This window comes from Poecilia reticulata, linkage group LG12 (genome assembly GCF_000633615.1).
Source record: "Poecilia reticulata strain Guanapo linkage group LG12, Guppy_female_1.0+MT, whole genome shotgun sequence".
Classification (NCBI taxonomy): domain Eukaryota; kingdom Metazoa; phylum Chordata; class Actinopteri; order Cyprinodontiformes; family Poeciliidae; genus Poecilia; species Poecilia reticulata.
This window is the reverse complement of record NC_024342.1, coordinates 15,582,051-15,607,915: the sequence shown is the minus strand read 5'-3', so window position 1 is coordinate 15,607,915 and position 25,865 is coordinate 15,582,051. Positions and strand designations below refer to the sequence as shown.

General features: G+C 37.9%; 4 protein-coding genes across 5 annotated transcripts in view; 3 read left to right on the top strand and 1 right to left on the bottom strand.

Annotated features, from left to right (window-relative positions):
* mpx (myeloid-specific peroxidase) overlaps positions 1 to 1,850 on the top strand; it is a 16,006-nt gene extending 14,156 nt beyond the window's left edge. The window contains exons 10-14 of the mRNA XM_008424552.1: positions 2 to 269; positions 365 to 576; positions 683 to 720; positions 830 to 988; positions 1,149 to 1,850. Coding sequence (XP_008422774.1) covers positions 2 to 269; positions 365 to 576; positions 683 to 720; positions 830 to 988; positions 1,149 to 1,157 — 686 coding nt within the window. The 3' untranslated portion in view covers positions 1,158 to 1,850. The remainder of the gene's footprint in view (position 1; positions 270 to 364; positions 577 to 682; positions 721 to 829; positions 989 to 1,148) is intronic.
* A 9,108-nt stretch (positions 1,851 to 10,958) lies between these two features.
* loxa (lysyl oxidase a) lies at positions 10,959 to 17,512 on the top strand. 2 transcript variants are annotated; one of them, XM_008424105.1, is made up of 7 exons: positions 10,960 to 11,776; positions 13,153 to 13,261; positions 13,774 to 13,905; positions 15,986 to 16,142; positions 16,557 to 16,652; positions 16,743 to 16,858; positions 16,970 to 17,512. In XM_008424105.1, exons 1-7 carry the CDS (start codon positions 11,170 to 11,172, stop codon positions 16,974 to 16,976), a joined length of 1,224 nt encoding a protein of 407 aa, XP_008422327.1. In that variant the 5' UTR covers positions 10,960 to 11,169; the 3' UTR covers positions 16,977 to 17,512. The 2 variants fall into 2 exon arrangements, with proteins under 2 accessions (XP_008422328.1, XP_008422327.1); XM_008424106.2 differs by lacking the exon at positions 16,970 to 17,512 and having other exon boundaries at positions 10,959 to 11,776; positions 16,743 to 16,862.
* Positions 17,513 to 18,146: 634 nt separating this feature from the next.
* On the top strand, positions 18,147 to 24,973 carry snx24 (sorting nexin 24). Its single transcript, XM_008424104.2, has 7 exons — positions 18,147 to 18,356; positions 19,554 to 19,637; positions 21,232 to 21,336; positions 21,462 to 21,556; positions 21,691 to 21,720; positions 21,864 to 21,928; positions 22,863 to 24,973. Exons 1-7 carry the CDS (start codon positions 18,288 to 18,290, stop codon positions 22,931 to 22,933), a joined length of 519 nt encoding a protein of 172 aa, XP_008422326.1. The 5' UTR covers positions 18,147 to 18,287; the 3' UTR covers positions 22,934 to 24,973.
* Positions 24,974 to 25,040: 67 nt separating this feature from the next.
* ggcx (gamma-glutamyl carboxylase) overlaps positions 25,041 to 25,865 on the bottom strand; it is an 8,216-nt gene continuing 7,391 nt past the window's right edge. Inside the window, exon 15 of the mRNA XM_008424102.2 lies at positions 25,041 to 25,637. Within this exon, the coding sequence (XP_008422324.1) occupies positions 25,478 to 25,637 (160 nt within the window). The 3' untranslated portion in view covers positions 25,041 to 25,477. The remainder of the gene's footprint in view (positions 25,638 to 25,865) is intronic.

The window sequence follows — 25,865 nt, the reverse complement described above, 5'->3', positions numbered from 1 at the left end:
TGTCTCATCCTCATGATTTCTATCACTTCAGGCTACAATGCCTGGCGCAGGTTCTGTGGTCTGTCCCAGCCTCGTAACCAGGCAGAGCTGGCTCAAGTTATGAGGAATCCCACGCTGGCTCAGAAGCTGCTGGAGCTCTACGGGACCCCCGACAACATTGATGTGTGGCTTGGAGGAGTCGCAGAGCCATTTGTGCCTGGCGGCCGCGTGGGTCCTCTGTTCGCCTGCCTCATTGCAACTCAGTTCCAGAAAATCCGTGAGGGTGACAGGTCAGTAAAGCAGAGTAGGACTGTTTGATTTCTTTTCTCAAAAGCAAATCGTAGATTTGAATAGAATAATTTACCAAAGTTCTGTAATTTTTCAGGCTGTGGTTCCAGAACCCCGGTGTTTTCACGCCACAGCAGAGGCAGGCTCTGTTCGCTGTTACACTCTCCAGAGTCATCTGTGACAACACCGGCATCACGTCTGTGCCCAGTGACGCTTTCAGCGTCGTCTCAAATAGGAACCGTCTGGTGAGGTGCTCCGCTCTGCGTCGTCTGGATCTGTTCCCATGGAGGGAAAGACCCTGTGGCTTCGGTGAGAACTTTTTCATACAAGGGACCAATCAAAGCACAGTTTTAGACAATGTAATGTGCTTTTTGGAAATTATGTGTATAAAAACTTATTATGTTTGATGATTCAGGATCTCCTGAGGATTGTTTGAGGTCCAGTGACGGAGAGGTCAGTCTCACCTTTATTACTGAAATAATGTCGCACATTGTCAAAGGAATAATGTGATCTTTTGAAATCCAAACACTTAGTGTGATGTTTATTTCTTGTTGATAAACAGAACCCAACCCAGACAGATGAACTGAACACTCTGGACCCGCAGGACCCACTGGATCTCCAGGATCCCTTAGATCCCGTGGACCCTTTCGACCTTCAGGATCCTCTGGACCCCCAGGACCCTGTGGATCCACAAGACCCACTGGAACTTGAGACCAATGAGGTAGTTGATTCTGAGTAGTAAATTCATAAAGATCATTTGTATAATTTTTTTTATCATAACTCAGATTTGGTTGTTTTATGAATTTTGATTATTATGTGCAAACAATACTCTACTCATTTCATCTTCTCAGCATTTTGACAAAATATTTATTTCTCCTCAGATCCAGTAAGGCCATTCAGCCCCATATGCCCTCTAGGATCACCGATATTCAAACATCAGTTTTGGGATGACGGCCTTTACCCAGAGAGACTCATTTGTTTCCGTCATAAAGAAACAAAACAAGCCAACACAGAACTAGGACACACCTGTTTATATTCCTCAGTCATTGACTCTGCACTTCTTCCATCGAAGCAGAAAGCTGGGATTACGATGAAATTTATCAAGCTGGCCGTCAACGTCTTCTTCTCAGGACATTTTCTTCTCTATGGGACAGAAACACTCTCTTTCCTGGATGAACTTCCCGTTAGAAAACACCAGTGACTCGTGGGCTTTTAAATTTGTTTACGTCAGTCATTCACAGCAGCAGATGACTAGATAAAGACACACCATACCACTGCATCCTCATTTTACTCTCCACTGTAATAATAAGGCATTTTTGTTAGTTTTAGCTTCATACCAATGGGTTTTAATTGAACAAATGTGTTTGACTCTGTTACAACTTAGTCTATTTTACAAAAAACAAAATCATTAGGATAATTTTGATGGGATCAACCAGTATTAATTTATGAACATGTTTTACATTAAATCCTTTACCTTCAAATATTGTGTTATGATTTATCTGATCATATTTTTGTTTTACTGCAACTTTGTTGTTTTGCATTGAATGTTGAATGTTGTATTCAATAAAGCAATTGAGCGATCACTGTTTTGTATGAGTTTTTTAATGATGATTTATTTTTAAAGACACACCATACAACTGTATCCTCATTTACTATAATAATAAGACACTTTTGATGGTTTTAGCTAAATAAACATGGGTTTTTATTGAATTAATCTGTTTAACTCTATTACAGCTTATAGTCCATTAAAACAAAAATCAGCACTCAGTCAGTTTTGACTGGATTAACTAACATTAATGCTATGCTATACAAATCATGGTAGCTTAAAAATGAAAATGTTATATTTTATGCTCTGTCTGCCAATATTTTTGTTTTACTGCAATTCTGTAGTCTTAAATTGAATTGCATTCTCCCTCAGAAATACAGCTCTTCTGTCAATGTGAAATTATTTTATTAAAAAATGTTAAAGTGAAAAATAAAAAATATATGTTTGTACCAATACAAGGTAAAGTATAAAAATTAAAATTGAGACTATTTGAACCAAAATAAAAAAAAATAAATAAATAAGAAAGAATGTGATTACTTTATGCTTCAGCAGAAGTACTCTTTTTATTTATATGTTTTTTTATATATAATTTATAGGATAATCTTCTCTTTTTTTCAGTCGTTCTGATTGGTCCGGTGCTTTAATTTGCAGCAAGAAATTATTTTCAAAAGAGAGTCAAGTTATCAGAGTGTGACCAACAGAGGGAGCCAATGTTCCTCTGCCACATTTTAAAATATCACTAAACTCCTCACTTATATTCAAAATCTTCAGTTACACAATGAATCCTTCAACCTACATTATATGATAGAAAAGAAAATATTAATAAATGAAAAAATAGCCTTGCATTGCTTGAAAATGCTCACTTTTGTTTATAACTGAAAAACAAAACTAATGTGGTGCTTTCTTTTGTCTTCAGCTGACTAATTTCTTTAGAATCCAGATTTGGCAGCTGGGTGAATCTTAATTTTCCAGACTGCCTGGACTGTTCAGTATAAACAGAGGTGGACATGGGCTTAAACATGCAAATGTTGCACAAGAGAGAGGTGAAGGCAAAGTCTTTCTTACTGGGAGTAAAGGGTATTATTGAACAAGAAGTTAATCTGATTTTGACATGAAAATCTGATTTTAAAAAAATTGTGATAGGTGTGTTGCTGATCTAGGTTTTGATGGGATTGTAAGATATTTGATTCCTAAAGAGTTTTTGGATTCTAAAAGCCTAAAAAGACAAATCTGAATTTTATCCAGATAGTCTCCAATGTCAATTTGTGTCTAATTAATATGTAGAACAAAAGCCAATTATATATATTTTTTTGTCCAAGAGGCAAATAAGTCCAGAATACCAACCACAATTAATTATAAATAATCTGAATTTAAACACAGACTCAGAGTTTTTATGTTTAGCAGAATTAATTATACTAGTCATTCACTGTTATTACTGTTATGAATGTGTTATTAACTGGGCCCTGAGCCTGCTTCTTTGTGGATGTGGGATCAACAAGAGGAAGAATAACCCCACAATGTAAAGTTCGCTGGGCTGCGTCATGATTAAGTGCTCCGCCTACAGCTTTTTGGTTGAAGAAAACATGCAGTTTGCCACGTAGTCCACCAGACAGTGTATGTGTCTATGTGTTATTCAACCTCCAGCTTGTGTGCAGTAATGGATACCTATTATTCATAGCACACGAGAAAGTATTTAGATTGTCTGGTTTTGTCATAGAGCTCCAGCTGAACTTTATGTGAATGGAGAGAGGAGAAATTAGCTACTGGGAGGAAATGTTGGAGTGTAAATCTGGTCAGAGTTAGAGAGGAAGCAGAATGTTGAGAGCGAAGCTTGAAACACATGTAAAGCAGATCAGAGGAAGCCGAAGGGGCCAAGGATGTTTCAGGGCTGTGTGAGGTCCTGTTTCACTTCAAAGGGGGCTTAACCTATATGTGCTGAAATTGATCAAACATGGCATAAACTGCAGAAGGTATAAATTTTCAAAGAGCTACTGAAGTTTGAGCAAGGTCTTTTGGGCTCAGCTGAAGCGAGAAGCAAAACCTTAATTTTTGTCTTACAATTCCAATCTTAATTGGATTCAGTTCTGGACTTTGACTAGGCTTTGGTCACGGTGAACAGGATCTGAATCAAACGGCTGACTTTCCACTTCAGAGTGCAATGAATTTCCAGAGAGCCCCTTCTGTTGATCTAATTATTTGGTTCAGGGTTGTAGAAACAGAGCCACATTTAAGACTTGCAGGACTTCAACCTTCTAGGACTGGAGTTAGACACCCATAATAAAATGTAGATTTAGATCATTCTCTATCCTGCTGGAAAGCGAATGTGAACCTCTATTCTCTAGTCTGTTTAAGCCTCAGACAGATTTTCTTACATGATTTAGTTCAATCCACTACCATCCACATAGCATGATGCTGCCACCACCATGTTTTAGGTGGAGATGGGGTGTTCAAGGTGACGGCTTTGTTGGCTTTGCATGCAGGTTGCAAAGAGCTAGTTTCACATTAACTAACCTAAGCATCTTCTTCCACATGTTCACTGTGTATGTGAAGTAGATGTTAACATCTGGCTTAGATAAATGGATAATTACCGGGCTTCTGCAGCAGCAAATGGCTGAGGAGGTAATGCGCTGGTTTGACTCTGCTGTTGGAGCAGGGAGACGAAAGAAGACCAGGATCGAAACCACTTCCTTGAATTGCAGATGTGTCTGTTTATGGTTTTCCTTCAGCAATAGCTATTTGCTTGCCACTCTTCCATTAAGGGTAGATTTGTGAAGCACATGATTAACAGTTTCCATGCAGATTTCCTTACCTGATCTCTGGATCTGTGTGGCTCCCCATTGGCCTCCTGGCTGTTTTCTTCGCCCCGCCTGCTGTGCTCCTTGCTCTTCGACAGGCTGCTGTTCACTAATTATCACCAACAAACCTCTGAAGTCTTTAAATAACAGCTTTAAACCTGACAATCCAATATACACTGCTATTTAGTAATTCTGAAGGACACTGAGATTAAAGAGGGCTAAATGCTAATGTACACCGCAGACTATGTTATAGTCCGACACATAAAGTCCTAATAACAAACACTAAAGCTTAAGGTTTTACAAAAGTTGTGAAACAAAAAGTTCAAGAAGCAGGAATGGTTTTCCAGGGTAACGTAGGTGTATGCTGACTCAGTTATGAGTTCAACAGCTTACGTTTTGGTTTTACAATAAATTCAGCTCAACTACACGGTGAAGATTTCTCTTCCTTTCTCACGTGTCTTCAGCACAGTCACAGCTTTTTCTTCTTTTCCTTCATCTCCGATTTATTCAAATTCCTTAAGGCTCGTTCCCGTGCCCAAAGAGTCCGGAACGGGGATGAATTCCAGCGACGTGGTCTGAAGAACTGTGCTAATCCCTTACAGATGTGTCTGAATCTTGTGAGTGAACAGTGAAGGGCATAAAGTGAGAGTTAAAGAAGGGGCTCTGACATGGAAAAAGTTCAATGAATTACCGGCAAAACAAGTGATTGACCCAGAACAGCTGGTTCTGACCGTCTGGAGTCTTGGGGAAGAGGACGGATTTGATCATGAAGCACATGTTTTTCAGTCTCTGGAGGAACTTTTGGTATGCAGAGTCGAGCTATGTCAGTCATCCTCAAAGCTGAAGTATAACTGCATGCCAGCCAAAACAAAGAAGCATCCTGGGGAGTTATATGCTGGAAAAATATAAAACTGTGAGCAGAAGAACTGTGTGACAAAACAGGAAACATTTGCAAAAGAGCAGATGTTTTTTTTTGTGCTGGTGGGGTTTCTGGGACTGGAAAGATCATTTTTTATGAGGCTACAAATTCTTCTTTACTTGTTTGTTTCTTTCTTGATCCTTAAAGTCATTGCTTTCCTTAAATAAGTGTGAAACTTTAAACCATTAGGTTTCGTCCTTATCTTTCAGCACCTAGAATTTGCATTCTGATCTTCACCGCAGTATTCAGGGAGGATTTGTTCTTGGAGCTCTATGCCTCTGATTTGTCCTCATTGTTTACACAAGCAAGAGAAGGAACGTCATGTGACAGCGGGACGGTGTGTCCTCCAAGAACAATACAACTGCCTTAACTGTAATTTACAGTATGATTTAAATGCTTGTCCCATGCAGAAAATCTGTCCAGGGCACAGATTACAAGGTAGTTTGTTTTAGTTTGCTTAGTTTTTGCCTTTCATCTGCCACATAGGGACTAAGTTCTTCTAGTCAAACATGTTGGAGTTCAGATAAAATACTCTGCAAAACTAAAATTAAAGAAAAAGAGGAGAATGATATGAAAGTCTGAAGTAAAAAAAAAAAAAGAAAACCTAAACGCAGAGACTGCCCCTCCCTCAGTCAGGCGCCCTTGAGCAAAGCCTTTAACACCTCGCAGCTCCTCTGTTACCTCAGTGTTAATAATGATTCAACTGCTGCTGGGTGACTTCCAGGTGTAAAAGTTTGCAAAGAATGTCTGAGATAAACTAAAAATGCTTAACTGCTGCTATTATGATTTTATCATATTTCTATAATGGAAGAACATTAAGGCCTAAATGGTAGAATCAAGGAGCTACTCTCAGCACATAGATACAATTACAGGGGACAAAAGTGATTAAACTTGTGCAGTCCTGAGCAAAAGCTTGTGCAAATGTCTGAAACTGACCTAATTTTAGTAACACTTACAGAAACGATCTGGGATACAGGAGTATTTGTACACTGCAAAAACACAACCAAGTATTCTTGTCTAGGTTCTAGTACAAAACCCTAAGCACACTTTAAATAAGACAAAATTTACTTAAAAGTAACTTACAGCAGTACATAGGAGCTTGTTTTAAGTCAATAATTTTTGAATATTGATTAAAAAAAACTAGTTGGCAGAGCAAAACACTGCTTATACAAATCCTTAAGTTTTTATCCCTGAATAATTTCTATGCTTAACTTTTTTTTTTCTTTCTGAAAACCATCAAGTTAGGATCTGAATATGCATCCACATTATTCAGATCCTAACTTTAAAGAGTTAGGAAGGAGTTGCAGAAAACCTGAACTGTTCATCAAGACAACTTTTAAGAATGAAAGTAAAAACAGTCCTTTATCTGTGCAGTATGCTGTGATAAAGGTTATATATATATATAACTAACAAACCTGTATATATATATATACAGGTCCTTCTCAAAAAATTTGCATATTGTGATAAAGTTCATTATTTTCCATAATGTAACGATAAAAATTAAACTGTCATATATTTTAGATTCATTGCACACCAACTGAAATATTTCCAGTCTTTTATTGTTTTAATAATGATGATTTTGGCATACAGCTCATGAAAACCCAAAATCCCCGTCTCAAACAATTAGCATATCATGAAAAGGTTCTCTGAACGAGCTATTAGCCTCATCATCTGAATCAACAAAGTAACTCTTAACACCTGCAAAAGATTCCTGAGGCTTTTAAAAACTCCCATCCTGGTTCATTACTCAAAACCACAATCATGGGTCAGACTGCCGACCTGACTGCTGTCCAGAAGGCCGTCATTGATGCCCTCAAGCAAGAGGGTAAGACACAGAAAGACATTCTGAACGAATAGGCTGTTCCCAGAGTGTTGTATCAAGGCACCTCAGTGGGAAGGAAAAAGTGTGGCAGAAAACGCTGCACAGCAAGAAGAGGTGACCGGACCCTGAGGAAGATTGTGGAGAAGGCCTTGGGGGACCTGCGGAAGCAGTGGACTGAGTCTGGAGTAGAAACATCCAGAGCCACCGTGCACAGGCGTGTGCAGGAAATGGGCTACAGGTGCCGTATTCCCCAGGTCAAAGGTCAAGCCACTTTTGAACCAGAAACGACAGCAGAATCGCCTGACCTGGGCTACAGAGAAGCAGCACTGGACTGTTGCTCAGTGGTCCAAAGAACTTTTTCGGATGAAAGCAAATTTTGCATGTCATTCGGAAATCAAGGTGCCAGAGTCTGGAGGAAGACTGGGGAGAAGGAAATGCCAAACATAACTGAACATAATTATTTGAAGGTTGACTTTTTTGGTATTAAAACACTTTTCTTTTATTGTCGGATGAAATATGGTAATTGTTTGAGACAGGGATTTTGGGTTTTCATGAGCTGTACACCAAAATCATGAGTATTAAAACAATAAAAGACCTGAAATATTTCAGTTGTCGCACAATGAATCTAAAATATATGACAGTTTAATTTTTATCATTACATTATGGAAAATAATGAACTTTATTACAATATGCTAATTTTTTTAGAAGGATCTGTACATTATTCACTGCTCAACTTTCACACAGTGAAGACTCTAGTGGTTAAATGTTTCCTTTTCTGTTCCCTTCTGAAAAAAAAATCTCATCAAGATGTGATTTAAAACCAATAACAAATGTTTCTTAAAAGCTATCTTTTGTTTAAAATGTAAAGTATACTAAATTTATCCTCTAGTGGTATTTTGGACAAACATAATTTAGTTTTTTTTCCCCCTTAAAGTAGCATTTTGTTGTGAGAAGCTGTGAAATCCACGTGACAAGTTGCTGTGGTTTAGCAGCAACCATGGTGTGGTCCGCGCTGCAGATGCTAGAAAAAAAAAAAAAAACCTGGTTTCCTGCACACAGTAAAATGAAAACCTTGGATGAAGTTTCCCAACCTATGCATTACACATCTGGAGTTATACCAGGAAGGCTGGGATTAGACCTGCCAACAGCAAATGAGTCTAATTCATCAGGGGATGAGATGTGGGTCAGTAGTCAAGCAGAGGCTGAGATATCGTGCAGACTCCCCTTTTTCCCTTCCCTTTCACCGAGAAATGACTAATTATATGACCTTGTAGAAGATTGCCAGTTAGCGGAGTGTGGATTCCACGTCGTCAGGAAAGCACCGATGAAGAAGAGGCTCTATAGGAGGGTGGGTTTGTGGGAATTGGGTTTCTTGAAATATTGGAAAACTCAGGTTATGTTTCTGAGCAGGAGTGTTGCTCCACCATGTGAAAGGCAGACGTATTAAGACTCATTCTTGAAAATAAATGACGTTCAGCGCCTAAGAAGTTTCCAACTCTCTTAGCTTTTCAGATTTTACCTTGCTACAACCTCAATTGGGAATAATTTAAACTTTCACCCGAGTTTCTAGTATTTTTGCAGCCTCTAGCAGGTTTTTGTCTGAAATTGCCCTGTGTTTATCTCCACCTACCTTCCTACCAATTCTGACCAGCTGACTCATTATCAGACACAGTTTATACAAGAAATCCCAACTGTTAAGATTTAAAGTGCTGTGAAAATGATATCGAACGGCTATAATAACAAAAAACATTTTAAAATTAGAAAATAAAACAAAAGCTGACTGTGCTGCTAATAAGGAAACTACAACAGTCACCAGTAAAGTGGTTATGTGATATTCTGTAATTTAATTAAAGCATATAGGTCTGGACATAGGGCTGAGAAACTTAGAATAAGCATTTCATGTCAGTCAATATTGCTAATTATTGATTAGAGGGTTTTTTTTGTCTTAAATATCTGAAATACTCCCTTACAGGCGATGTGACCTTTCCTGTTTTATCCTCAGTTGCCTTTTGATGTAGAAAACGAAATCATTTTTTTACATTCTCCTTTCGATTGTATCAGAAGTGAAAATAGGCACACACGTTTCTTTCCTGTTGCAAGATGGGATTTTTTCGCCCCTCCATATATAATTGGTTGTTTTTTTGTTGTTGTTGTTTTACCATTATGCGGGTGTGACTCTTCCTCGTCGTTGAATGGGCCTATTCAGCGACACCCGGGTGTGTTTCTTTTTCTGGTAAATCAGTTTTCTTTTTTTAGCCAGTCAGCTCACCCAGTCAAATGTACAGACCTCAGAGGCCACACCGAAAAAAGAGCTGCTTGACTGCATTTGAGAGGTTTATCAACAAAAAAACTATGACATGTGTCTTTTGTTGCGGTGCAACTGGTGTGAGCCAGTGTGCCACATGTGCTCAGGTACAGAATGCACCGCAGTGGAGAGATTCCTGGCTTTTTCCTGCAGGTCCGCAGAGGGATTTGAAAAGTTCCTGAAAGAAAAGCTCCGGTCGTTGAGACTGAAAATTAAACTAATTGCCCAGACGTAGCTGCAGGGATTAGCGGAACATCCTCCAGTTTACGGACTGAGGCGAGCCATTCTCCATCACTGCTGCAAATATAGGCTGCTTTTTATTATCTATAATTTGCGAATTGTTTATATGAAAAGTTAATATTGTTTTATATGTAAGTTATGTTTCATAATACTTCTGATTTCTTCCATGTTTCCAAAATAGCCTTTAGATTGATGTGAATTTATCATAGCTATATTTAAACCTTCCACAAAATTAGCAGTTTATATTGGTGTTAAAGTTCAGTCTAATCTTAAATTCTGAGTCGGTTATTACTTGAGAGTATATCTGTCTTTCCACTGTCTCGTTTTCGTTTTATTTATTTTTCCGTAGTCTTTTTGAAAATCCAGACGTGTGTGCGTTTCATATTTTTATAGGTGTCCCGCTATTTACTTGGTGCCTATCGGCACTTGTTTCACAGCGAATGAGCTGTCACGGGGCCCACCTTCACTTAAAGGGGTACAGTGAATACGCCAGTCATTTGTGTCGGCTCAGCGTTTCTTATTGTCGTTGCATTTCGCCACTTCAGGAATGCCGTGAAGGAGCCTCTCTGTTAGGGGCTCTTTCAGAGGAATCGACTTGTGAGGCTGTGTGACCAGTGTTCTGCTGGTTTGTTTTCATTAGTTTCACTGAGATCAACCCCTCCGTCCTCATGGGTCCCCTTTTGCTCGGGGCCCTAAGAAATTGCCTTTTTGCAGCTACCCATAGTGAGAGCTCTGTTTATTTGTAAGAAAATTAAAGCCATGCAGCCTTTCCCTTCCACGCAGCCATGCACTATTTTATGTTGCTCTGTGGCAGACAATTTCAATATACTACGAGTCTAGTTGTAAGATAACAAAATGGAGGGGGGGGGAGAGTTCGCAGGGCGCAGTAATATTAGACTCGATCCCACTCTTTTCTGTTTCACTGCTTGTTACCAACGCTCATTTGGCATCCTATAAAAAATCAGATTGTGCAATTTTGGTTGGTGATGATCACACGTCACTGCCGTTACACGAGCAGCAGCAGACTTGTATAACAAGATCCTAAACTCCTCCAAATGCTGAACTCCTCCTCCTCATAATCATCATCATCTTATGCATCTCCAGGCTGCAGAAAAGCGATAGGAGATCACAAGGAAACACTAAAATTTAGCTTTTCACTTTCTCTGCTCTTTGAACGTCCTTTAGACTGAGACATGAAGACTGCTGCTCAAATTTAGGATATTTTTCCTGATATTAGCGTTCTTTCCATATTTGACAGACTTCATTAAATTTATAATGGGAAGGCGCGTGTTTGGCGCATTTGGCACTTTTTACGCATGCTTCTGTTTATTTGTTGTGCTCCTGCAAATTGCTAGCTCCCAGAGAAACCCGGGAGCGCAACCAAGAAATGACCAAAGAGGTGCTTTTCGGCAGACGCTGCAGTGGTCTCACAACGGGAAGGTTTTCAGCCTTTTAAGCCAAGGCTCGGAGTACGTGCCGCCGAAGCGCAGGGGCGCAGCGCAGGAACAAGAGCAGGCGCGACCTGTCACCATCATCCGGGATGCGGACGTGAGACATCAGGAAGCCCGGAGTCAGCCGCAGCAGCAGCAGCCGCCCCGCAGCCTCCTTACGCTTGTGAGAGGGCAAGAACATCGGGAGCATCTTCACCGGGAACGACCCGCGGAGAGCACCGGGGCGCAGGGGAACCGCACTGTCAACGACACCCGGGATGTCAATGTCAGCCCGCCTCTACCCAGAGCCAGTGACATGATGGTCGGTGATGATCCGTATGATCCTTACAAGTCCATCGATTTTGACAATCCATATTACAATCATTATGATGTTTACGAGAGACCAAGACCGAGGTCAAGACCCGGATATGGTACAAGGTATCATCAGTATGGTAAGAATGAAGAAGGCGATCTTCACGCATGAATAAATGTGTCGATGCTTGGCAGAGAGGGGTGTTTGTAATGACCGTCAGCGCAGCATCTGTTCATCAAGTGTCTCCACCTTTATTCACTGAAAGAAAAAAACAAACAATTTGACCAATGATATGAGTCCAGTAATTGAATTTATTTTTAGTAGATTTGTTCATGTATAAACTATGTACTAATTAACAGGTAAAATGCAGCCAATTCCATTAAGTTTTCCCTCTCAATAATTTACAAGTAATGGCTAATAAACGTATCTGCTTTGTCTTCACATCAAACAAAGAAAAAAAATCCCAAAAACTATTTTCGATCTGGACATAAACGTTTGTGGGAAAAAAAAATCTAACATGGTCGGTAGAAACCTTTTTTCCACCAGAGCTAATATGTGGTGTTCATTGGTAATGACTTTAGCTATATTCTAACAAAATGGCATTTATATAAACGTAGACAGTTCGTTGGTAAATGCTACTTTGGGGTAATGAAACTCAGCTTGCTATAGAGTTTGGCTTTAGCATTAAAACTATAACCAAAACAGGCGGGGTAGAAACTTTTTAAATCTGTTCATACAAGAAGGTGGAAGGTAATTTTTCCCCCATGTCAACCACAGTTAAGTTGTGGCATTCATTGGCAACAACAGCTGCAGGGTTGAAAAGCTCAGCTAAGGTCTGACTTTAAAGCTGGCACTGTCACTAAATTACTTGAAAACTTTGTGTAAATTTTAAAAATTGATCATATGAAATGTAAATATTTTTTTAACAGACAACTACAGCTAAGATGTGTTGTTCCAAGGTATTAGCAAGCTTCACTTGCTAATAGTGAAGCTTGCTAATAATATCTTTATTTCAAGCTAAAGCATATCAAGTTAAAGCTGGATGAAAACTTAAGTGGCTTATTAAAAATCTCCTAGAAAACGGAAGTAAGAAAGTGGCTCAAAGTTTAGAAGTTCATCTTACAAGTTTGACTTTAGCGTTGTCGCTAAGCTAGTTACAACAAAGAAACGTTTTCAACCACAAATTTTATGCTAATTCTTAGCTGTCACTAAGGTTAAATATAATTATTCATAATACAGCCAATTTAATCATATTTCGAATGACTGAACCAAAAGTTTCACTGTCACTATAATCTAAATGTCTAGATAGCATTTGTTACCAATATATTGTTAAGATTTATTTCATTTTGATAGCAGGTACATTAAGATGCTCATTTAAAAAGTAAGAAATATTAATGGCAAAAGTGTAGCACCCTCAATTTTCTTTTTTCATTTTTCAAGCTGGCATTAACCCACCATCAACTGGATCTATGTTATTGATCAATAATTTCAATCTATTTTCATATTGTGTTGTAGGTCTTCCTGATCTTGTGCCAGATCCATACTACATTCAAGCCTCTGCTTATGTCCAAAGAGCACCAATGTACAATCTGAGATGTGCAGCTGAGGAAAACTGTTTGTCAAGGTATTGAGACTCGTGTATGAGGAGAGAAAAAAAAAGTAAGAGTGGGAGTTGCAGCCTTGTCTGAGTGTGAATCAGGGAGCTCTGAGCCATAACAACCACCTAAGTGTTTGTAAGGAAGGACTGCTCAGCTGAAGCAATGAGATGAGTTAAAATTAAGTGATTCCTGCAGCTGATGGTGGAGAAAGGGGGTGGAGTTGGTGGATTTCTGTAAAAGTTTAATCATAGCCTGCCCTCGGAGAGAAAGCCTGAATGGTAAACACATTATCGAGGACTAACCCAAACAACCGAGAGCCTCTGAAGGATTTTTTTCCACCCTGCATTTACACGCACACACACACCCACGCATTCACACACACCTTGGCAGACTTGGTTTCAGTTTGGACCCTGAGAGTCTGCTCCACTCTGAGGAAGAGATGAAGCAGGGAAAACATCAGTGGTGATGTCAGCGTCTACATAAGAAGGTATTTTCTGTCCCTTCAATCACATCTGTTTTCTTTGCTCTGTGCCTGCAGCTCAGCCTATCGAGCGAGAGACTACGACACCAGAGTGCTGCTGAGGTTTCCTCAGAAAGTCAAGAACCAAGGCACAGCTGACTTCCTCCCCAGCAGGCCACGCTACTCCTGGGAGTGGCACAGCTGCCACCAGTGAGTAGAAAGTTTACGTCCACGCTGTCCACCTCATCATCACACAAACATTTCATAATCTTTTTATTTTTTTAATTTCTCCTCCAGTTTGGGTGGATTTTGGTTTTGCTGCTTTTTTTTCTGCCTTTGTGAGTCAGCCTGTAAACTGTTCCCACCCCCTATTGTGCTCTCTCACTTCATAAATCTGCTTATTTTAACCAAGTGGAAAACTGACAGAACTTTAAAAAGTTTGTGAAGGTCATTAAAAATTCAATGTGGTCAAACAAACACAATCCTGTTATGTATTAAATACTAAACAGTTTTTTTTAAACATTCCTTAGATGTTTTCATTTTATACAGCATTTCTTACACATGATGGCCAATGAAAGCGCCTTTACACCATGACTCAAAATCACTTATCAGAACACAAACACATTGATATATAGATAATAAAATCATCATGTTGCAGAGGGTGAATCAAACTATGACTACTCTTCACAGTGAGTCACAAATCTTCTTAATCAGAATTATTTTTAAAAATTCTGACTGTTCTTCCTTTACTGTTTTAACCCAGTGGAGCCTGAATTCACTTGCAATCACATGAAAACAAATTATTTACATTCTGCTATCAAAGTGAGTCTAAGTTAAATAAATATTGGTAACATTGCATAATGTTCATAATACATTATGCAATGCTAAACTGGGGTTTATTGGCCATAACTCTAAACACTAGAATGCTGCAAAGAACCATCATGATTCTTATTTGTGTTAAATGTGCATCAGTAGGAATTGATGGAATGAATACACCATGTTGACTGCATGGTAGTTTGATTCAATTTTATGACAAAAGTATATCAGAGGTTATTGAAATACAGAAAGAATGCTTTCACAGTATATACTGACGACTACATTTTCTTTTTGTTATTATGGTAAACCACAGCAACGTTGACATTTTTTGGCTGCGTTCACACTGCAGCCTGAAGTGACCCAATTCAGATTTTTTTTACATAATGCGACCTGTATCCGATCTTTTCATGGCAGTCCGAACAGCACATGTCGGATTCTTTTGGAATGGACCCATATCCGATTCAAATGAGATCTAACGTCTAGGTTGCATTCATCCGAACTGAACGTCTGTTCAGATGACTGACGTTCATTCATCCGAATAGTGACAAATGTCACTATTCTGTGTCCGGATACGCGCAAGCGGAAAGAAAAACAACAACCATTACCGGACTATATGAGGATTAAGTTTGTAATATGCTGCTCCGGCCGGACAACAACTTCAAATATATAAGCTAAGCTCCACCGTTAGCCTCCATGTTTACTTCCGCAAACACTGAGCACTTCTTCTTTTTATGGCGGTTGGCAGAACACTGAGAACGCTGACGCTACTGCGCCCTCTACTGCGCATGCGGGATATTTTCAGGTCGTTTGCCTGTTCACACTGCAGAACACATACAGGTCGCATTTATTTGGCAGTGTGAACAGCCCTGGTCACTAATGTATTAGTTATTAACAAACTAAGCTACTAAAGTAGAATTCTTTGCTTTGTTTTGACAGAAAGATAATCTAGCTCTCCTTATTTCTTTACGAGATGAGGTTAATAAATTTAAACAGAACCACAGTGTTTGATTCATTATCAACAGAAAATATTTATGTGGATAAATAAAATAAGATGTAGAGTTTAAGGCTTCCAAAGGGGATCCTGCTGATCTTTCAGATCTTTCACTGGGATTACTGTAAAAGTCCTACTTCAGTTTCTCCTGAAACTACCTCACTCCATAGTTATGCTGTGAAGCGAGAGGTCGACTGGGCTGCTTCCAGATATGGAGCCCTTCTGGCCACGATCCAGCAAACTGTTGATGTGGTCTGTATAGATTTTTTGTCTGTGTTTTGAAAGTCAAGTGCAGTTAGAGGCCAGACTGTTTTCTTAAGAGACAGCAGAGTTAAACCAGATGTCGTTCTGCAAAAGATCACATAACTGTGTATATTGAAAATTGAATTATCACCTGTGACGTTGGGGAATTTATACCTGGTTGCAGAGTGGTTGCAGAAAGAGTTTATTCTCTGACCTGTGTGTTTTGCTGATGATTGACAGGCACTACCACAGCATGGACGAGTTCAGCCACTATGAGCTCCTGGACTCCTCTACTCAGCGGTCGGTAGCAGAGGGCCACAAGGCTAGCTTCTGCTTGGAAGACACTTCCTGTGACTACGGATACTACCGGAGATACGCCTGCACGTCACACACACAGGTCTCAAAATAAGCTCCAGTTTTTTTTTAATGAATGCACATTTAGACATAAAACAAAACTGTGACACTTATGAGTGTTTCCAGAATCCATACTACGCTCATTTAAAAGTCTACACCTCAATTTTAGGGGGTTAAATATGCTAAAATAACAAGTTTGTCCTGTCACCTTTGTCTCTAAGTGAAATGCCATTTCACTAGAAGCCTTTCTGTTCTGTCAGATCTTGATGTTGATGAAGTGACAACCTTTAATTTACAATACACTTTTATTTTATGTAACTTATCTGAGTCTTTTAAGTACAATAAAGCAGTAACTCACTTTAGAATAGCTAGAAATTACCTTTAGCATTAATTATGTGAAAGATCTGCACATTATTTATCATATTATTGTTGAATGTGGATACTGTTCGACGTGCAGGGTCTGAGCCCAGGATGCTATGACACCTACAACGCAGACATCGACTGTCAATGGATCGACATCACAGATGTGCAGCCTGGACAATATACCCTCAAGGTTTGTGCCAGACAGGCACAGTTCTGTCTAGAATCTCCAGTTAATGACGTTGCTGATACGTCTTTGTTTCGTACTGTTTGTTGTGCACAGATCAGTGTAAATCCTTCCTATCAAGTTGAAGAGTCGGACTACTCCAACAACATTGTGCGGTGTGACGTACGTTACACCGGCAACTACGCCTACGTGTCCGGGTGCCACATGTCGCCGTAAGTATCATGGATGAAGTGACTTTCTTTTTTTGTTTTTTTGTTGTTTTTTTTTTTTAAGATTGTGTTCTCTATTAATTCACATGCTCCTTTTGTTTCTGTATTTTTCAGATATTAAGTTACAGCAGTGATGATCCACTGATATTCAGCAAGTTTCCTCTGTGAATGACTTTGAAGAGGACGAAGATCAACAGGGGATGTGTAAAAGATGATAATATGTGACATACATTATTTTAGAATAAAAAATTTAGAAAAAAAATAAACGTAACCATCAGATATTATGGCACAAGATTACATTGAATCCTCCTTGCTTTATGAGGGAAAAAAACTCTCTTATGCTTTTTCTCCCTCTCTCGTATCTCGTATGCCTTTATTGTAAGACACTTAAATAAATCTGCTATATTTAAGAGCTTAACAACACAATACCCTTCAGTGCTTAGTCATTGTATCTTCTTCTTTTTGGGCTTTTCTCTTCAAGGGTTGCCACATTGAATCTGCGTTCATTTAGTCCCTTATTCAATGTATCAAAAAGTAAAGTGGCTATCTAAAAGAAAAATGCATTTATTATATTTATATGCAGCAGAAATGTTCTTTATTCTAAAGCTTCTGATGGAGCTTTCTTAAATAAATTTGGCAGATATTGTCTTGAATGTTTTGGTTCTTTATGTGGTTCTTTAACCGTTTTTGTTCTGTTTTAATAAACTGCATGCAATCAAAAAGAAGAAAAAAACAGATTAACTTCTTCATGAGTTGGCAAACGTCCTGTGACTGCTGAGTGCAATAACAGCCAACGATTACTGAAAGTGAAGCAATAGGTTTTTGCTAATCAGTTTATCTACATAAACATTATTAATGTTTTTATTATTTTTACAATTTTTACTATTTGTTAAACATTTTATCACTAAAGGACATTTTTATATTACTATTGTTACAATTATTTTTAGTTGTTGTAATACATTTTACTACTTTAGTGTTTTATTTTAAGATGTAAAGAATCGCTTAGGTTTAAAGGGAACTATTACAAACAAAAAACATTTTACTGAGGTTCCTATTAGTAAAATAAGTAAAGGATTTGTTTGTTTATGTTGTTTATGTTATCTTTAAAAAATAAAAGAAAGAAAGCTTTAGAAACGTAAAATTGCTAAAAAAAAAAAATATTGCTGTAAGTAATTTAATAATTTCACTATATTAAAAACAATTTAATAAAAATAAAATTTCTAGTAGTATTTTCACCATCAAGCCTACAATCCATGTCATCCAGTCCATAAGGGGGCAGCACTGAGACATGCCTGAGTTTATTTGAATTCAGTGATTTTTATCACTAACTGCAGTAAACCACCAGCAGTCAGTGTTTGGGTTAAATGCTTTTGTGTTTGCGCGCTAGAAGATCGCATAGAACCCAAACAGAACCGTTCGGTCCGGCGGAAAAATGCACCCGATCCGACTGTCGATCCCGTCGTTCCGTTCGGAGAACAGCTCGGCGGAGAAAGGATTCACGGTAAGATCAGCGAAAACCTGCGTTGGTGTCTCCATCTAAAAATCACCTTTAAACCTGACCGAGCTGCTTCGTAGACTGCATCAGTGCTCACACGCGATTGTTTTAATTAGTCTTTTTAGCAGAAAATCGCCTCCTCAGATGTGATTTCATCAGGTTTTCTCTCTGTAAACATGTCAGTTTTCTCCATTTAACATGCTGACTTTTGGCAGCGTTTAAATTAAAGAGCCACTGCACTTTTAGACAGCCTGGCGATATCTAAGATTTTTCTTTCTTTGTTTATTTCTTGTGGGCAAGTTTAAACCATTTCACCTGAAATCATCACCACAATTCAAAAATAACTCAGAGAAATTAATTATTTCAAACAGGTGGTCTGATTTTGGGACTTTGACGATCTGGAGTTTAATTGTGCTGTTGTAATATAGAGTGGACCAAGACTTTGATGGATGTGTAAATAGGTAATTAAGTAAATAATAGGAACCTCTGTAAAATATATTTTGCTTTTAATACATATTTTTATATAGTTCCCTTTAAATAAAAATGATTCTTTACATCATATAACAATTATAATGCAATTTGTCTCTTTACATATCCATGCAATGTATACTCTTATTAATACTCATAGAAGATACTAGGCATTTAAAACTCTGGTCTGCACTTTGACTAGGCCATTCTGATACATAAAAATACATTGATCCAAACCAGGGATGTGAAACCTGTGACTGGAAGGCTCTTATAAAACCAATTACGTGTTTCAAGATGAAAAACGTAATTGGAAAGCAAAAAGAAAAGATTATTTCAGCAGTACTAGCAGCATATTTTTTATTCAATACCTGCATTGAATACATGCAGGAGAAGGACACCAATGGTACAAAGCTTTTAAAAGCAGTTTAATTCTTTATAGTTTCAAACTATGAGCTTTTTATATTTAAGATTCTGTCCAGAGTTTTATCACCAGCTCCACTGTCACTCCACTCATTGTGGTAGAAACAGTGACGTCTGCGTCGAGTCTTTTAGGGAACAATCAAGCAGAGTGAGGGAAGTAGACGACGTGTTTGCTCAGAGATGCTAACAGTCACTTTGACAGATCAACCCCTCAGAAATGGAGACAGATGTTTCCTTTCTGTTAGCTGCTAACTGCTGACCAAATCAAAAGTACCCTCCGCAAGAGGAAATCACTTCTTTTTGTCTTTCCGTCAGGTCTTCAAAATTGACGTGCTGGTGAAAGGCAGACTGCACAGTGTTGAGAAACGCTACAGTGAATTCCACGCTTTGCACAAAATGGTGAGATCCGGGTTTCTCTTCATGACTGTGTGCGTTTTTTATTTTGTGGTGAGGTTTTTGTGCTCAGATAAGTAACCATAATATCAGAAAAAATATATGTATGCATAAATATGCTTCCACATCCAAAGGTGATGCTGTCCATTTCAACAGCTAAAATGAAACCTCAAACCTTCTTCTTGGCAGTATGACAGTCTGTCTCCATTAGATGTGCACATTTTTATTGCCTGACCTTTAAGCTATTGCTCGTTTTAACAGCCTCATTGTTGTTTTAGCTGACTTAGTTGTCTTATTAAATAGTCTATTATCTTCTTTTATATTTTTTACTGTATCATTATCATGCATTTTATTTCTTTTAGTTGCATTTTAGTTTAAAAGCACCTTGCGCAGCATGAAATGCTGGTAATGTCCAATTTCTTTTGCAACAGTCTGTAACAAACGGCTTCACAATGCAGTCTAAGCTCTCACCCCTTCCTCTGTACTGTTCTATTTATTTATCGGTCGTCATTCTTGAGAGTGCAACTCCACTGATTTGAGTGAAAGAATGAATTTGCAGAACCTGATGACGTGCAGAAGGATCTTGAGAAATTAGAATATTAATGAACATTTTGTGGTTTACTAAGTGAAACATGTTAGATGAATTCACTGCACACAACAGTTTTTTTTATTTTTTTATTTAATTACAGTAATTTTCCACTTGCAGCTAAAACGCAACATTTAAGACTAGAATGCAACATCAAAGCAATACAAAACAATTGGCAGAAATGTGAGGTTAATGAAAATTATGCTTTATACTTGAAGGTTTTATTTTTTTGTTTTTGTTTTTAAAGGCAAGCAAGCCTCATCAAAGGCACCAATTCACTGAGTCTAAATAAATAATTGAGTCTGGTTCTAAAGGTAACCTGCTTTGTATTTAGAAATGTTCCTTTGCTGCATTTAAATGCTGAGTGGAAACTGTTGACCTGTTTCCCTGTTCGCCGCACGACTCAATGCCACGTCACCGTCTTCTGCACATTTTCCGGCCTCTTTTGTGGGGGAAAGTGGATGGGAGTCAATCAACTGTTCTGGGCAATAAAATCAAACAAATTAACAGAAGGATGTGTTTTGTGTACGTATATAAAAACAAAAACACTGAAAAGGAGAGAAACCGCGGCAGCAGGCCAGCTGTAGTGACAGAAATGGTCTTTGTTACTTGAATATTTTCAAGTTTTCTGAAGGAAAATAGTGGAGCACACATTGTTAAACTTGTCTGCCCTGACATCCAAGAACTTTAAACTCAATAAACTCTTTTTAAAAATATGTTTTATGCTTTTGAAGCTCCAAACAACCCAGAAGTCGCCTTGACTCCCGATCGAGACATACGGTCCACTCTCTCCTTGAATGTTACATTTTATTTAACTTTTTGTATGTAACACATTGATAAACAGTCATTTTAACACAGCTAAGGTGTGACAGAGATTTTCTTTAAGTAACAAAGCACGACCTAGATAGAAGATTTAAAGCTTCATTCAAAAAATCTAGCACAATTCTAAGATTATTACAACTATAGAATGCAAAAAAGAAAATGGTGTTACTTTAACAATTTGAATCCTTTCAGCTGAAAAAAAGCATAAAACCTCCTGAAATCCCTTCGAAGCATGTCAGAAACTGGGTCCCTAAAGTTCTGGAGCAGAGGAGGCACGGCCTGGAGCTCTACCTGCAGGTAGACTGTTTGCTTTTTCTGTCTGCTGTCCTAACTCATTGAGCAACTTTGTTTCTGCATCTTGGCGTGGTGCGCTCACAAAAATGTCCTTTTGTTTTTTTTTTTTTGTTTTTTTGTTTTGTCAGACTGTAATTATGGAAAATGAGGTCCTCCCAAAGATATTCCTGGATTTCCTCAACGTCCGCCATTTTCCGTCAGTGCCAAAAACAGAAAGCTGTGGGTGAGTTGGAACTGCAGGTTGGCTTCAGTATAGAAAAATAGAGCAATTTGTGGCAGTTTGTGTTTGTGGGACAGTTTTGTTCCCAGACTCTTGAACGACTATGTGGTCTGACTTCTTTCTTTCATGCTTTTCAGCTCCTTTGACACAGAATCAATGGAATCAAGGTGAGTCATTTAGAGTTTCCTCCTTTCGCATAAATCAGCAGGTCATGTGCTCGTGTTGCTTTTCACCCAGATCGTGCCTCAGTTCAGCGTGTTGGACTTTACCCCGCTCACTTCTCTTTTTTTTTCTTTTTGCTCTTTTTCAGTAAACTGTCCCATCAGCCAGTGGTGGTTTATCTCAGAGATCCATACCTGCTTCCTTCTGCACACGGTACGCTCAGATGACACAATGACCCACATTTACTCACAGTGTTGAGAAAAGTATTTTTCCTTACACAGTGAAATGTGTAAGGAAATGTTTCAAATCATAAAAAAATAAATAACTATTTGATTCATGAAAGGGACAATGTTCTCTAAAATTAGTCTAAAAATCACATCAACCAGATGGTTAAAAACAACATTTATAGAATTATAGGCCTCAGTTAAAGTCGGTGTTTACGATTCATGAAAAAAGAAAGACGGAGGGCAAAAATGGCTCCTATGAGGGAGTTACCAAGGAAACCCCCCCACTGCTGACAGAAAACAATGAGACGTTTTGTCTCACGTACACCAACAGCCATCTTGATGATCTTTGAGTAAATGCGCTACGGATTTTAGAGGCAAAACGGGAATATTTTAGGCGTGTCCGTCTCATTTTATACAGCATTATTTCAGAAAAAGAGCATCAAACTGAAAATCGAACATGGTGTTCAACGTAATCGAATTGAGAGATCACTTAAAATTATGAGTTTCTCTGATTTTACTCTTTATAGCTCTATGTTTGAGTCAAATGAACATTGTTCTTTTATTCTATGAACTTCTGCCAACATGTCTCCGAAATTCCAAACAAAAATGTAGTATTTATTTGCAGAAAATAACAAATGGTCAAAATAATGAAAAAGCTTCCAGTAATGCAAAGAAAACAAGTTTATATTCGTTTAGAAACAACAAAACGAATGTTTTAACTCATGAAGAGTTCAGAAATCAATATTTGGCTCTTAATTTTTTTTCAGAACTGCATATATCTGAAACGTGTAACAAAAAAGCAAAATTGTAAGGTCGTAAACACTTTCTCCAGAATAAAAAGGCATTCAATTAATAGACAAAAGCTGTGAAATGATATGTGCATTTTTTTTGGCTCACCTTGCAATTTTTTCCCTTATCAGATACCTTTTCCAACGTTGTGATTGAAGGCGTGGTGGACGGCGTTTTCTACCCCGATTTTCAGCCGAGGTAGAGCCGCCAGGAGGAAAATGACGCGATGCGTCTCACCAGCTTCGTTGTGCACCAGGAAGAACGTTTAAGAACATAATTTGAACCTCTTTTTTTTTTTTTTTTGCACAAACATACATCAAAAACTCACAAGTCTTCTACTTTTTTTTTTTTTTTACTAAAATGAATTGCTGGTCTCTGGATAACTCACTACATTTTATGCATTAGCACTAACTTATGTTTTCCTCCATATTTCATCTGATTTTCACTTTAAATCTCAATTTTAAAATGTAAATTATACGAGAATTAGTCTGACGGGTACATTTAAATAGCTTTGGAAAAAGGTGAACATTCTCGGTAGTTTTAGAGTTAGATATTGGAATGATAATAAAAATAGGCTGGAAATGTTAGTGAACGTGTCGTATCTTGAAGATAACGACGTTTGAGGGTTTGAACAAAACCTTTGATGCATTTCTTTTTGGTCGCAAAGGAGCCGGTCGAGGGCGAGCAGCAGCAATAACGTGGCTGTGGCTTCATTCTGGTCACACTGACGCATTTAAACAGATTCTGAAGTGATGTGTATCCTTATTTGTAGTTTTTTTGTTAAATGTTTTCTCAGATGCCGAATGATCTGCTCCGTTCCAAGCAGTCGTGAGCTTGGGATCTTTAAAGAAGCACGCAGTTTGAAACCAAAACTGCAAAAGCTTTCACTGTGTGACGTAGTCTGAGTAAATTAAAACTTGCCTTTAATTAGAAATGACCATTATACCAGCAGTGTGAAATTAATGGTTTATGACTCATTACGTCACACAGAGCCTGTTACATAAAAATCCCTTATTAAATATCGACGCTCCTGGTAAAATATGCGTAAAAAGCCTTAAATTAAATAGTTTTTGTGGGGAGTTGTTAATCCTGGCGTGCTACTATTCACTCCAGTTTTATAAACCCTTTAGCTTTTCCTCCGACTTTAGAAATGTTGAGTTTAGTTGAAAACCTATGTTACTGTATCAAACACACATTTGCCTTATCTAAACGGCATCCTCCTTTGAAATAATTACCTTTTAAAATTTCCTCCAGACTCTGATTAACTTAAAAAAACGTTAATAAAGAATGCTTCAATTACATTATCTTTACTAACATGAGTATATTTTTAAAAACGATCCTTACGTTTCCCAGGTGTATAACTCTTTAATGTTTTTTTAGCCTCTGCTGTTTGCATACAGGATTTATTGAACCTTGATGGTACCAAACCTACGTGGCATCAATTTCAATTACTCACCAAGTTTCCACTTTTTAATCAGATCCATAAAATTAAACTAAAGAATCATGTGTTTGTGGTGCAATTACCTTATTTTCCGTTAAAATTTTTTACATGAACAATAATAAGACTTATTTATTGTGAAAGGAAAACAATACACAGCCTATAGAGATAATCATTTGAATAATTAGTTTTTTGTTTTTTTTGTAAGTGATCTATGCAAAACTATTTCAGCTGAAAAACTAGTTTTGAGCCGTTGCTGTGAAGCTGCTTCTGTAAAAACGCTGTCCTGGTTAAAGTACGATTTCCACAAAGAGGTTCTTGTTTCTACAAAAACCTGAATCATTTTCTTTTTTTTATTCCTGAAAACCAGCATCTAACACTAACTCCTTCCATGTTACATTAAAAATGGGAATATATCATTAACAGGCCAGTTGTGAAGGTATTAATGAAGTGGACATAAAGGGTGCTTTGTTTTAACATGTGCAATATAAGACCAGACAACTACTCACCGTTTTGTAGATGTAGATTAAATCTGTGACTTTGTTTGGACAGTCGTCAATAATCAGTTTTTTTTTTTTTCTTGGCTGGATCTTTATTTCTTAACATTGAAGCAAAGATCTCTTTTAATTAGTAAAAGGAAGTTAAGTAAAATCATCCACTAAAGATTCATGGTGAATATTTTTATGTATTTATTGTGTAACTGAGTGTAAATGTCGTATCTGTGCCATAATGTCAGTAAATGCTGAATCTACACTAATGAAAGCTTTGTAAAATACAAACACTAATAAAATTATGATTTACAAAGTTTTGTCAGACCTGATTTTATTAAATAAACACATTTATCAATACAGTTTTTTTAAAATGATGCCTTACAATTATTTTTACATTTATCATCAAGTTTTTTTTTTCCCCTCACATTTTGGTAAAAACTCTTAAAAAAAAGTTAAAGCTGATGAAACATAAAGACATAATACTCATTCAGTCTCATGCTTTCCCATTCATAGTCTGGCATGTTTATGAGTTAATCTTCCAGCAGATGAAATAATAATGGCTTTGTGGCAGTGACATCACAAACACAAACATACAGAATATTGGTTTTGCTGCAACGTGTTCTCTGTAGGGAGCTGAAATTTAAGAACAAAGTATTACATTTGGAAATAACCTGCAATGCTAATTTCTTGAGAGCACTTTCATTGCCTGGGCAGAGAGGACCCAACCCGGTAACAGTCCAGCAGTAACAGATTTTACAGGAACGCGTGATTCAGTACCAGGAGTTCATCCTCATCATACTTTTTGTTTTGATAAGTTTTAAAGTTCTGCGTGACCAACTTCACGTTTGAGCGTCTCGTCCGGCTCGGCTTCTGCTTCAGGTTCCTTCATGTTGGCAAAGGCTACTTCGCTTCTCAGCTGCTCCAGAGGAGGGAGACCCACCGCCAGGTTTCTTATTGCAATGGCTGTCATCAGAAATCTACCAGACAAAGGAGCAAAAATTTTGTTTTCTAGTGTTGCAATAACATTTTCATTCGGTCGTTCAGCTGATCTTAAGTCAATTTGATTCAAAAACATTCACCATCTCAACATGCTTTTGTGTCGTGTTATAAGTTCAATTATTTCATTTGCCATAAGGGTTTAATTACGGCATTATTATCCATCCATCCATCCATTTTCTGCTGCTTATCCGGGGTCGGGTCGCGGG

Bases quoted from the DNA above. Each gene is read 5' to 3' on its own strand.
- snx24 (XM_008424104.2), top strand. From the start codon at position 18,288: ATGCACCCGATCCGACTGTCGATCCCGTCGTTCCGTTCGGAGAACAGC. The intron at 18,357-19,553 runs GTAAGATCAGCG...TCTTTCCGTCAG, and splicing joins CGGCGGAGAAAGGATTCACG to GTCTTCAAAATTGACGTGCT. The intron at 21,721-21,863 runs GTGAGTCATTTA...GCTCTTTTTCAG, and splicing joins ACAGAATCAATGGAATCAAG to TAAACTGTCCCATCAGCCAG.
- loxa (XM_008424105.1), top strand. From the start codon at position 11,170: ATGGGAAGGCGCGTGTTTGGCGCATTTGGCACTTTTTACGCATGCTTC. The intron at 13,906-15,985 runs GTGAGTAGAAAG...GATGATTGACAG, and splicing joins GAGTGGCACAGCTGCCACCA to GCACTACCACAGCATGGACG. The intron at 16,653-16,742 runs GTTTGTGCCAGA...TGTTGTGCACAG, and splicing joins CTGGACAATATACCCTCAAG to ATCAGTGTAAATCCTTCCTA.